This window comes from Accipiter gentilis, chromosome Z (assembly GCF_929443795.1).
Source record: "Accipiter gentilis chromosome Z, bAccGen1.1, whole genome shotgun sequence".
Taxonomy (NCBI): Eukaryota; Metazoa; Chordata; class Aves; order Accipitriformes; family Accipitridae; genus Astur; species Astur gentilis.
The window spans coordinates 39,753,478-39,766,660 of NC_064919.1; the positions used below are offsets into that span (position 1 = coordinate 39,753,478).

At 45.9% G+C, this 13,183-nt stretch overlaps 2 protein-coding genes across 6 annotated transcripts in view; both read right to left on the bottom strand.

The window, feature by feature from the left end:
* The window catches only part of SECISBP2 (SECIS binding protein 2), a 29,109-nt gene extending 23,428 nt beyond the window's left edge, over positions 1-5,681 (bottom strand). For 2 of the 5 annotated variants that reach the window (XM_049796642.1, XM_049796641.1), the window contains exons 1-4: positions 5,611-5,664; positions 3,743-3,888; positions 2,931-2,984; positions 1,748-1,940 (exon numbers count right to left, since the gene is read on the bottom strand). In XM_049796642.1, coding sequence (XP_049652599.1) covers positions 1,748-1,940; positions 2,931-2,984; positions 3,743-3,888; positions 5,611-5,652 — 435 coding nt within the window. In that variant the 5' untranslated portion in view covers positions 5,653-5,664. Of the gene's footprint in view, positions 1-1,747; positions 1,941-2,466; positions 2,580-2,930; positions 2,985-3,742; positions 3,889-5,610 lie in introns of those variants that run through there. The other 3 variants (XM_049796640.1, XM_049796643.1, XM_049796644.1) reach the window with 3 other exon arrangements.
* A 1,754-nt stretch (positions 5,682-7,435) lies between these two features.
* CKS2 (CDC28 protein kinase regulatory subunit 2) lies at positions 7,436-10,989 on the bottom strand. Its single transcript, XM_049796659.1, has 3 exons — positions 10,837-10,989; positions 9,123-9,250; positions 7,436-7,901 (listed from the first exon to the last, which is right to left on the bottom strand). Exons 1-3 carry the CDS (start codon positions 10,893-10,895, stop codon positions 7,849-7,851), a joined length of 240 nt encoding a protein of 79 aa, XP_049652616.1. The 5' UTR covers positions 10,896-10,989; the 3' UTR covers positions 7,436-7,848.
* Positions 10,990-13,183: the final 2,194 nt, after the last annotated feature.

A 13,183-nucleotide genomic window follows, 5' to 3' on the forward strand; every position in this document is an offset into this window, starting at 1 on the left:
GCAAGAGGGATTATATTCCATGTTTCTAGACAACTGTACTTTTAAGATCTCATTATCAGAGTATTTCCAATAGTTTAAATCATCCAGTCTTATCTTCTAAAACTGAGTTTCTTCTAGAATAGGGCTAAAATCTTAAAAGCATTCCAATATTTTGTCTAAACTACGTATTATGGGCAAAACTAGGCAACACAACATCCAAACACTTTGAGCAGACATAAAGTAATTAGAAAAAATACACCTATATGATCCCAATAAAGGAAACACATTCAGCTATACTGTCAAGTCCTGAAAGCCTTGTGATTCTTGCAAGAAACAGCCTGGCAGAGCTGGGCTTAGGTATCAGTACAGCAGGCAAAGAACATGCACGAGGCTTGCATCTATGCAAAGTATAATGTATTGACCTAGACGAGTGGCTTAACTCCTTCTGATTACAGAATGCTGGACTAAATTCAAAGTACATCTGGCAGCAACATTATTTTCTTGGGTGGGAGGCCAAGGCATTTCCTGACCTCCAAAGCTAAATTATTAAAGCTTTAGGAGATGTGATCAAATTAATGCAAAGCTGCAAAGATCAATCATTTATCTTCAAGCTCACAAAAAAACAAATGATGGGGAACAATGACAAAAAGACTGTCAAACAGTACACAGCTCAGGCGAAGCCCCTACAAAGACCACAGAACTCCTCCCGGAAGCTAAACTATGTTTCTTCATATTACATCACCTGTGCTAACACTAAGCTAATAATCTCCCCAGACAGCTTCAGTGTTTAATTTTTCTCTTAGCAAGAAAACTACTAACTTTAGGTCTCTAGCCTTTGTTATCTTATGTCTAGTAAGGCATGCTTAGGACCTGATCTTACAACTTCCTCTACACAGGCTTGACCACAGTGAAGTTACCAGGTCTCTGCCTAGGGAGTAAGGTCCACCAGAAGAATGTGACTGGAGAACAGATTACTTGAACCTGTTGGAAACAACAACAGCCTTACAAATACAAGGGACACAATGTCTAACCACAGAGGGAAATGAGTTAATAACACATTTGATTTTTTCCCCCTGATTTTTATATTTTGAGGAGTTTGCCTATTTTTTGTTTGAAAATATTATCCAAGTTTCAGGAAATTTATTCCCAAACAGGCACACACAAAAAGATGACAGATGTTTACCAAACATCTGTTTTACTTTTGACTGAAAGAGAACATTTCTAACATGAACCTTTCTTCCCTCTCCACACCAATACAAGTTCCTACTCTCTTGTGGATTGTTTTCTACCTGTGGCAGGTCGTGGAAACCCTTCAACAACAGATGTGGTCTCATCACTTATCAGCCACATAGCTGATTACAGCCACCAGGTCTCTCTTAACTCTGGTTAACGGAAGCTGCCATGGGGCTCAAAAAAAAGCCCTTCCCACCTCCCCCCAAGCCCAAATAGTGAACAAAGGAAAGCATAGTTCACAAATGAATGGTCTCCCCCTGCCGCCTCTGGTGCTTTCTGAGGAAAAAGAACTGAATTCCCCTCATGTTCCAAAAACACTGCTTGAAAAACTGTATAAATTTGAACTGTAGAATTCCATGAACTTTTTTGAAATCTGAAGTTGGGCACATTACTACCATGCTCTTTAAATGCCATTCATTATCACTACAAGAACAGAGAGTGATTATTCACTTTTAAAAATGAACCAAAAATACAAAAAGATTGATTTAAAATAAAAATTTAATTTTAATTAAAAAAAACCCATGTATTTGCTCACCTTTGAAAGATTCTTACTCTCTTGTCTGATTGGATACGTTTGCTCAGCAGATTCACTGACTATTCCTGAACCATTACAGTGTGTTGAGTTGTTAGAATGATATTGTGAGCCAGCTACAGGATATACATTTGAAACAACATCAGGTGAGTAAGAGCAGCTGGAGTATTCACGGAAGGCAGGATCTCCCAGAACACTATGTGATGGACATTGAGAAAGAGATGAGAAGTCATCCCAGGGCAAATCTTCAGCATATACTTATTGCCTAGATAAACACACCATTCCCTGGCTGAAGAATTTGTTTAACAAGAAAGCTATATTTCAAAAGAGAACTGTTCCATGTTACTTCAATTAAGTATTTACTCTCTCTCATAAACTGCTTTAAAAATAATTTTGTTTTGGAAAACATGCAGTTTAGCAAATATTTTAAAACACAGATGTTATCTGTTTCACTAGTCTGCTTTGCAGTTATAGTCCTCATTTCTGTTTAAGGTTATCAAGATTCTTTGTACTTATTTTCGGTAGGCTTTTTCTTGTGAAACAAATGAAAAGCACAGTATAACTACATGATACGCATTAAATACTTGACTGCAAAAATACAAACATTAAAGAGTAAAACCTGTCTTAAAATGCCATAATAACAAATTAGAAGTACAGCATCTCATGAGGTATAAGACATGTATGAACTACAACACAGAAGTATAAGATAATCATTAACTGACCTGCATTTAACCATCACAGTTTATGAAAATACAACATGTCTGGGGCATGACTTTTTTCCTTCAAATGTATACTCAAAGTTCCCTTCCAACTTCCTCCCATACTTTGTACAGAAACTATATGCCACGATCCAAATTTGATTAGGGAGAAAAGAAATTTCTCAGGCCAACATGTGAATCTTGGCTATATAATAAAAAACAGAGAAACTTTCCCATCAGAACAAGAGACTTCAGGTAACACATTTCTTACTGCCTGTTGCAATTCTGATAGACTGTAGTCAAAAGAACTCTTACAATCATAGTTTACGCTCAGAGAAGGAAAGTAACAAATAAGAGTAAAAAAAGTAAGTATGGCTCAGTCCCAACAAGGCAAAACATTCATCAGAATATTGCTGGTGCCTTTTTTTTTTTTATTTTTTAATGCTAATGCTGTGTTTTTTCTAATGCATAGATCAGGCCGTACTCACCTCAATGTTAAATTTCTATTACAAATCAAAATGGGTTGAAAATACTGAGATTTCCTGTAGGATAAAATGAAGGCCTACAATGAATGTGTTTGCTAAGGCTCTAACTGAACTTGTTAGGACGCACCAATAACTTTGCAGTAATTGCAGTCAATCCAAGGCTTAGAGTTCTGAGAAGCTCGAAAGCAACTAGAGAACTATGTAACATCACAAGACTCGATTATTTCCTATCCTGCTATGTAGGCTTTTTTCTAGCTTGCTCTGGGACTAACAATGCTTTTACGAGTCTATCACGAATACCTTTTTTTTTCAGGCCTTATTAGAAAAAAACTTTTAGAAACCTGTAGCATTCTTACTAAAACCGCCTTTCTAGGGATGCACGGGTTCTGGACAGGAGATCCAGGAAGAGCCCCATACATTATTTAAATGTTTTACAGCACGAGAAACCTTCTTGAAGGATCTTCCTGTTCCTTTTATATGACTATATTTACCCCAGACTTGTCATAACTCAACCACTCCTTCACCAAAGGACTGGATTCAGCTCCTTCCAGAGCACAAACAAGCCATTACAGGCAACAAATCCTCCTTAATGCTCTGTAACAATACAGGCGATTGGAAGCAAGAGAAAAGGTACCAGATATATGCCCAAATAACATAAATGCAAAAACCTAAATCATGAAGACAATGCACAAGCATTTCTAGTTAGAATATTAATGTATCAGAGCTTTGACTTGACAAGAGTATTCAACGTCCAAAACTGGAAGGTTAAAAACCACACCCCCCCCTCCAAAAAAAAATTCAGAAAATATACATACTTATCCAAAGATGGTTCCTGAACAAATGGGTAGCATGTAGTTAAGTACCTAGGAAAGACACATGCTTCTGAGGGTTCTGACCATGCCACGGTTACCGCCGCATGTTTTGGAACAAATGGTTTGACCTCTGCTGACAACTTGATGACCTGAGAAACAAAACGTTTTTTGGCTACATGCATTTGGAGATTAATGTTGCAAGTGAAAAATACTCATCCTTGTGCATTTAACTGTCATAGCAAAGCGTTAGTTTGGTCTTTTCTAACAAAACATGCAAAACAATAAAGCTCACCAAACGACAATGGAGGAAAGAGGGAGAAGTAAAACCAAGGCATTCTAACAGAAACGCAAATGCTCTGGAAAGTTACTTAATAACCACATTTATCATTAAATACTCACAAAGGTCAGTTACGGAGAGGACAGAGGCTTGCTTAACACAAGATGCAGTAAATGCTAATATACAAAGTCTTACTTTAGATTGCAACAATGTAAGCTAAACCGCATAACATACACCAGCACTACCATAAAATCAGACTCTGGAAGCATGTAACAATAATGACTTTGTGTACGTCTATATTTTAAGGTAGTCTGTCTGAATGAATAACTATATAGACTTCTCATTTCTGGCACAACACAAATCTACTAAAATGGATTTTCCATTTGTTCTGAATTACCATCCACTTAAACTGGATATGTACCTATGGAAGGACACTGAAATAAGACTCTAAGTATTTATTGCCTTTAGAGCGTTACACAGCTTTACTCACCCTAATACATGGCACAAGTCATTCCTACAGCTGACTCTGTTTTTGGGGGTAACTGACACACCACATGAAAACTGGGATTTTTTCAGTTGTCGAAGCAAATTTCGATAACCGAGTAACACACAAGGCTTTTGAAAATATTTGGACAGTAATTTCAATGCTTGAGCATATAAACTGGACTCCCTGCATCCTCTAGTAGCTCTGCAGTCACTTGTATCATAAACATTTGAAGAGCTCCGGCAGCCTAAAGTAAATTACAAGTAACTGCAAACTCTTCCGTTTCTGAATTTACCACGCAGATCCAAACACACCACGAACATCCGCTGTAACAGTGACAAAATAAAACGTGAAACAGGCACAGCTGAGTACGCTAATATATGAGAAACGCATAAGCGTGGGAGATAATTAAGGCAAAGCATTGTTGAACAACTACTGGGAATACCTCATTCACTAAACACGTATTGTATGTACCACAGGAGGCGACTGTGACTGCAGGCTCACCACTAACTTTAAAGACCCCCGGGGCCCGACCAGGAGGTTGAGTCCCTGGGCAACGCAACGCCACCGTCCCCGGTCAGAGCTTGCGCACCCATCTTAGAGCGACCGCGATGCCCGGCGGTCCTGGCAGCAGACCCTCCGCTCCGAGCAGGACGCGGTTTTCACACTTGAGCTCCCTGGAAGGGATGACGGCGCTCCCCCCCCCTCCGGGGGCTGGCAAGCCACTCGCCGTGCACCAACCTGAGCTGCCCCCGCCCCGGTCCTGCCCTCCCAGAAGGGCTCCGCTCCCCCGCCCTGAACCAAGGGCTGACTCAAGGCGCGGGGCTCCTCACCCGCCCCGCCCGAGCGCTCGGCCCGGCGGGGCCCCACGCAGCCGCCCCTGCGCGGGCAGGCGCCGGCCGCCACCTGAGAGAAAGGCAGCCGGCCGCGGGCCCCGGGGAGGCTGCGGGCCGAGGCGGGCCGCCCGCCGCTCCCGCGCCTGGCGGGGGAAGGCGGCTCCGCATCGCCGTTAGGCGGCAGGCCGGCAGGACTCGGGGGGGGGGGGGGGGGACGGGGGACGGGGGTGTGGAGGGGAAGCGGGGGACTGCGCGGAGCTGCCGCCGCCCTTACCTCGCCGCCTCGGCCCGAGCCCGGCCGCCCCTCCGCTGACATGGCGCGGGCGGGCCGCCGCCCCCCCCGCTTCACTGCCACCTCGGGCTCGGCGCCGCGGCGCGCCGCGATGACGCCGCCGCCGAGGGAAGGGGGCGGGGAGAAGGGCGGCCGCGCCCAGCGCCGTCCCGGCCCCGCGGCGAGGAGCCGGAGGAGGCAGCGAGCCCTGCCACCGCGAGCGGCCCCGGCCCCGGGCCGGCAGCTGAGGGAAGCGGTACACGCCCGCGCCCCCCCCCCCCCGGAGAAGGGCTTGGAGAACATAAAGGGCGGCACCTGCGGGCGACAGCTCCGCAGAAAGCCTTTTAAGGACCACCCGTGGCAGCGGGGGCATCACAAGACAACACCCAGGACGCTGGTGCTGAAGCCCTGAGGAAAAGCACGGCTTCAGCACAGCTCAGCAAGGTTCTTGGCGATGGTTCTTGTCATGAAGGCGTCTGCTTGACACTCGGAGAGCCCCACGCCGAGGGGTGGGCATATAAAGTCCTGCACTTCAGCACCGAGAGCTTGTTACAGACCATTTGACCACCACTGATACAGACATCTCTTCCAGCTTTAGAGGAAAGGCCACGGGGGTCATTTTCCTCACCAGATGTGGCAGGTTACTTACCTCTGTCCATCATCATAAGGGCCTTAATCACAACCACACATTACGCAGGGAGAGCCTGTACTTTGTCAGTTAAACTACATGCAGACCTTCCTGTTGTTGTTGGTCTTCAAAGTCCTACACAACACAAGCTGTAATGCTAGCTTGCATTTGAAATGAACCAGACACAACCGCTGGTACTATACAGAGTTACCCAAACACCACATACACTGAAGCACCTTTTCAAAAAAAATCTGATCGTGTGGCTGGTAGTATAGTGTCCCAAGAGGCCACAGTGACCATTTTGATACAATCTGTTACTTGTCAGATCAAGTCCATCCAGCAGCTTACCTTTGCTGGCACATGGCTTCCTAAAAAAGGACTGAGCAGAGTTTCAGTTAGCCCTGACTTTCCATATGGTGAGGAAACTGAGTTCACACTGTCCTACAACCAGCAGCTGCTTTTGTCAGATGAAGTACACTCAGCTTACTTTGACAACACTTCTGCCTACACAGAGTACAAGCTAGCTTCCCAGAAAAAACAGGAAGCAAGACAGGAATCATAAAAATATCTCCATCATATATTAAGTACTGCTTAATACCTTCAGACAGGTTTATACCAAGTCATCACTGAATAGCCTGCATTGGAAGGGACCCACAAGGACCAGGTCCCAACTTCTGCCTGCACAGAGGGCAACCTCAAAATTAAACCGTATCTTTAAGGTATTGTCCAAACATTTCTTTAACACCAACAGGCTTGGGGCCATGACCACATCCCCACTGAGCTTGTTCCAGTGCTTGACCACCCCCTCACTGAGTAACTTTTTCCTAACACCCAATCTGGACTTCCCCTGATGCAGCATTAAGACATTCCCTCGCATCCCATCACCGGACAGGACACCCCACGAGAAGTAGGATGACAAGTAGCCATTGCAGAATAATTAATCCCATTATAACCTACAACAACTACAGAGTCCCATAATTTGAGCATGGCAGAAGCTACTCTGAGTATTGCCTACCACTGCCAGCTTTCTTTCCATGTTGCCTGCAGCTCCCAATTCAAATCAGGGTTAGGAACTTCAGCCTGTAGGGCAAAACAACTCTTGCAGAGAAACAAAAGAGGTTCCCCAAGTTAAAAGTACCTACTTCAGATTAGCATGTTAGACATGTTTTGTCAGGTGAATTAGAACGCTGGACACTTAGGTTTTATAAAGCATCAAACCCAATTTATTTCTTTATGCCTACTACTGAACAAGTGAGGCACTGGATTCAAACATGCTACACTTCAGCAGAACAGCTGGAGTGCAAAATTTACTGAACACAGGTAACAAGTGATCCTCTAGTCAGAACATGCCACACAAAGTTTAATTAAGACGTAACTTAAAAGCCAGAGGCACTTACAGTAACAGTAAAGAAGATATTAATCACTCTTAGAACAAGATAGCAGCCTATTTGGAATTGCATTTGACTGAGCGTTGTTGCTGTGAATAATACAGCTCATGCACAGGTATGGATGCATGTTTTGTACATTTAAAAGTATTCACTGAATACTACCAACTTATATACACTCATATACATAGTTCCAGAAGATTCAAGAGAAGATTTATAGACAATGGTTCATTTCTGTTCATCCTTTGGAAGAGGTCTTCTGAAGAGAAGAATATGCGGTTCTGTGGAAATAAAACTGAACACTGTCAATCTGTCCCCTAAGTCTTCATTACAGGGATTTCTTCTATTTACGTCTTGAACAATAGTTGAAGCTCGCTGTCAAATAATAAATGGATTAATATGGCCCCATATGTAGTATTAACAGACCAACTTTGCAGTAACCTTACAACAGTCAAACAGGTGCTTTTGAAAGTTTTATACTGGTTGGCAGTATCATAAACGTAAGACACTCACAGGAAGGAAGTACTGGAAAAAACCAGAGTATTTTTAGTCAGTACTGGTACTAAGTCTGTCTCTCCACGTTAGGCTATTTGATGAGCTTTCTTACTGTAACTTAGGCTAACAAACTGCTGATGCTGTACTTGTTAGGCACGTAGTGTCAAGCACCAACAAAAGGCACTTCAGTTAATACAGCCACCTTACATTATTATTGATCTGACTTAATTGTAAACTCCTCCAAAAAAGCCTGAAGTATCACAGGTGCCCAAGTAAGGAAAACACTGGAAGGTTACACCAACTCCTTTACCTGGTTCTTCAGAAACTTGGAACTCCACGCTACTGCAATTCATCTATCACCAGTTACTACTGACAAGCCTGACAAAAAAGTCATCTTGAATGGCTGTTTTCAGTACATCCTAGTTGGCAGAGTTTTAGGACTTCACATCCCGTTAATTGAAAGACTGGTTTTAAGTGCTGCTTTTAGTAGGCCGTATAACTAGAGTTCAAACTATACTGTAGACTTTTCAGAGCATTAATACAGGACCTTGTCTACATGAGCATCTATTAAGTTTTTGTACAAAAAGTAGGTGTGTCAGCTTTATGATTTAAAGATATGCTGCTACACAAATTTTGGTTCAGTCACTGGGATACTAACATTATTCAAGAGCTCACAAGAAGCCTACTTCTAGAGGCAGAGGTAGGGAACAGTTTCCCATCTGGCATGTTTTGTCTACTTACTGGTAGACCACACACACCAAGGGCAAGGCTAGCATTTTGCAGTTCTGGAAGCAGGATGTGAACATTTAAATAAAGGCTGTAATGTTGTCTTTGCTGACAAACAGCTAAAACAGCAAGGAGAAAAAGAGGAGCCTAAACATTCAGTAGTGAATTCCAGCTGGATTCCACAGCAGGAGTAATTACACACTACACACACTTCAGTTGAGCACCAAACAGTTGACATTTTGGACTCTTTTGTTCATCTAATTCTGTTCAGATGTGCTTACCTGGCTCATGGATCATATAGTGAACCCAGCCAAGACTTTGCTGAACACCAAGTCGTCTCCACTCCTCTTCAGACATTAGATGGGATTTTGGCACTTGTTTTGAAAGTTCTCTTGGCAGCATCACATGCCTGTAGAAGTTTAATTATTAAACACATACTACATACACGAATGCTTGTGTAAACCAGAAAACGTGCACAGACCTACATTGAAAGACAGTAAGCAAGTTCAGTTATGAATACCAGCATTCCCTATAAAGAAGCCTAGGGTGCTGACTGATAGAGACCACTAATTGGATTATGGAGCAACTGTCCCAGAATCCAGTTTTAAAATCATGTGGTCTACTGAACATTACATCTGTAATGCAACTGTATATTGAAACAGTCAACCTGCTTCCTAGAGGATATTAATTCCCCTGCATGCTCTAACCATGCTACTTCTGTACAAGTATGTGTTGCTAGCAATTGGCCGTCATATCAGCTATTTGAAAAATAAGGACTTTGGGCTTTTAGAATGATTGATAACATCACTCTCTGTATTTTGTGTTTGGTAACCAACAGTATATTTTCCACAGAGACAAGAGTGCTGATTTAGAAAGATGGCACACCAACACCACTTAAGAGCCTGATCTGTCAGCTGAGGAGAAACATACAACCTGCTCTCCACATTTGCAAGCTCCTTTACCACTTAATAGAAAGCAAAGCATTCAATCCTGTTTTCGAGATCATAAGAGCCAGCTGGTAAGAGGGACCCTCAGATCTCTACACAGAGGAAGAAAAATCCCGGTTTGTAGTAGGTGCTTCCAAGTAAGGATAGAGGACTGAACTTAAACGGTATCCGTTGCAATCCGGAACCGACTGGTGCTAGAACACAGCTTTGAAAACTAGCGGATAGAGCACCGTCTCGAAAGCTTGACGAAATACATTTGTTAGTACTCCTTTGACCTGACCTTATGAACCGCCTTCAGAGCTCACGCGTTATTCAAAATGCACGCTTCGCCCACAGTCACCGCTCGGACTGAGGCAGTACAAGGCCTTACTCCCGGCTGCCTAGAGCATTCCGAACGCAAGGGGTTCGAGTTCCCCGTGTCAGCTCCTCAGGGCATCTAAGCGAGGGCGGCGGCAGGGCCCGAGGCGGCCCAGACGGCCCCAGCCCTCCTCGCCCGGGGAGGGCGGGGGCGGCCGCCGCTGCCGCCGCCGCCGGGCCTCGCACCGACAGCGCTAGCGCCACCGCCGGGGCGGATGGGGCCGCCCGCACCCCCCGGGTCTCGCCGGCAGGGGCCGAGCGCTCTCCGCCGCCAGCCCTGCCCAAACCCAGCTCGGCCGCAGCCGCTCCGCCCTAGCCTCCGCTGCTTCCTTCAGCGCCCGCTGCCTGGGGCTTGCGTTGCCGGCTCACCGAACGGTCGTCCGGGAAGGGCCAGCCGAGAGCAGCATCCCCGTCACCCACCCGCCCCCCCCAGCTGGTGGAAAGGCGGACAGCTACGCAGAAACCCACCACGAAGCGGCACGGCACGGCGCGGCCCCTCCCCGCGGGCTGGGAGCCCCTCTGGCCCCAGGGAGGCCAGGGCCGCGCTCACCGCCGCCACCGGCGGCGCTTACTCCCCGAGGGCGTCTCACAAGCCCCGGGAGAGGCGCCTGCTCAAGCCGCCCCCCTCCGAAAGGCCCGGCAGGAGCCGCCTTTCCTAATGCCTCCGGCCGGCCCTCCCGCAGCCTCGTACCGGTACTCGTACTGCTCGTCAAAGTACTTGTCGGAATAGTAGATTTGCTTCTGGGCCATGGCAAGAGGCAGCGAAGGCGGCGGCAGGGGCAACGAGCGGAGCGGACCAGCTCTTCCCACGGGCAACCGCGCAGACTAACCACCCGCTTCCTCCCGCGCCCCTGCTCCGTTTGAATCTAACAGCTCAACTCTAATTGGCGCTGCCGGGCCAGCCAATAGCGTGCCGCGCCGCCACGCCCTCCGCACGACGCGAACGCTCGTCCTCCCACCAATCGCGGGGAGCGTTACGTAAGGGGCCGAGGGTTGGGAGAGCGGCGGGGCGGGGCTGGGGCGCGCTGCGCGGGGGCGCGGTGATTGGCCAGCCGCGGCCGGGGGCGGGCGGTTCCAGCAGTTTCTAGGCCGTACGGAGTGTTGGGAGCGGGCGGGGGAGGGGGGGGGGGGGTGAGGCGTTTGTGGCCGTTAGTGGCCGTTAGTGACCGGTACCCTGCGCGTGTCGTCATCTGCTTGGCGCGGCCCTTGCGGCGCAAGTGGCTGCGGTCCCGGGTGTTCGGGGGAATCGCTGATGGCAGGCAGTGGGAGGGAGCCTCCTCCGGCTTCTTGATGAAGCTTCGGGTTTCAGTTAAACGTGTGCCGTGCCCCGGTGCCACTCCCGTACACCGTATTCTGCGGCCGGGGAGGGTTTGTGGACTCGTGGTGCCCTGGGCCGCGGTTACTTCACAAACGCGGCTGCTCCCCTCGCTTGAAAGGCTGTAGTATCTGTCACACCTAGCGTGCTACTTGCTCCGAGTGCTGACAGAAAAGTAAAACGTGGGGTGCCGGTGGGTTCAGAGCCGCGTGGGGTCTGTGGGCAGGTTTTCGGCTTACAAACATCGTCACCCAGCAACACAGCACAGTAAATAACTTTCACATTAAAGCCTAAGTAGCAGCTTGCCAGGACTTGACAAGAGGCACTGCAGTTCCAAGGCTGTGAACGTTATTTTTGGCATCAGGCTTTTTCAGTACGTAAATGCTGAATTCTGTGCTTTCCTAAACTCCAGTGGTAGTTCTTGGGTGTAGTTGCCCTATGATATGGCATAAGCTTAGTGGGAAAGTTGCCAGAAAGGACGATCTCAATCTCACCGTTGCTTTCTTCACATTCTGTGCCCCCTGCCTACAGTGTGCTGCTGTCTCTCCTTGTTTGGCCTCTGCAGGAAGAGAAGACTAGTTTAATTTTCTACTTTCACAATGCTACCAGAAACGCAGGTATTGCCTGTGGTGATGTAATACATCTGTCTGAAAACTGTTCTGATGGGGGAAAGAAGCTCAAAGTCATGTGAGGCACGAGTGCTGACACAAGCATGGGTAGGGATCATTGCTTTTAGCAGCATTGTTTTTACCGATACTGCAGCCTGATGTCTTAAATGCTAAAGTTTAAACCGTCTCATGCCTTATGGCCATTAAAAGGAGTGCTCATCATAATCTAGCAGTACTATTTTTTTTCTTAGCTGGTCTGCATCTTAGGGCATGTTGACACAGGTCATTCACAGGCAAAACAAAGCTCAGTATTTTTGTACTGGTGTAGTTAAATATGTGAAATTCCTTTCATTAACAAAGATCCTCAGCAGGAATATCAATTCCAGTATAATCATACAAGTACAAGCCACCTGCAAGTTTTCTAATGCATTGGTTGGATTATTCAAAATAGACTACGTTTTTGTTAGCTTAGTTCCGGGCAGCACAACTGTTATTTTTGAATTCTTAAGGCAGAGAGTAAACAATAATTTCTGTTAGGAATGGTGTTGTGTAATAATGGAAGGAAAGCTCAAACCACCACAACAAAAGGGTTTGGCTGGACGGAAGACATTTCATCTGTGCACCTTCTTTGTAACCTTTCAGATTATCTCATGCATATTGAACATAAGAGAAAATTGACCTTTATGGAAGCCTATGTGTACGCCTCCTTTGAGTTCACTCTGAAGTGAAAGCCTGGAGTCCTTTTAAATCAACTTTTCCTTCTATTGCAAATACTCATAGCAAATCATAGTTCTGAAAAGGATTAAAAGGAATCTTAGGCAGATATGTATCCAATTCTCTTTGAGATCCCTCAAATTATTTTGAAAATCCTTGTTACTCAGGATGGAACAACTGTATTTGTCAGGCAACTGGTAGAGCTAACAAAACTGACATACAGGTTTTAGTAATCCAGGGTTGAGCTATCTTATTTAGTACCGAAATGCCATTTCAGCTTCTTCTTTCATAATTTCTTTTCCCTGTCAAGACTTAAAAAAATTGGTGAATGATAAATAAAGCAACAGTACCAGGAATTTTTTAAGTTCTGCTACTAATTTGGTATCTTTTTCCTAAAACGA

What these genes read in the sequence shown, in the direction of transcription:
- CKS2 (XM_049796659.1), bottom strand. Translation starts at nt 10,895, where the DNA reads ATGGCCCAGAAGCAAATCTACTATTCCGACAAGTACTTTGACGAGCAG. An exon ending in GACGAGCAGTACGAGTACCG is followed by an intron (nt 9,251 to 10,836) that starts GTACGAGGCTGC and finishes AAACTTCTACAG; the next exon opens with GCATGTGATGCTGCCAAGAG. An exon ending in CTATATGATCCATGAGCCAG is followed by an intron (nt 7,902 to 9,122) that starts GTAAGCACATCT and finishes TTATTTCCACAG; the next exon opens with AACCGCATATTCTTCTCTTC.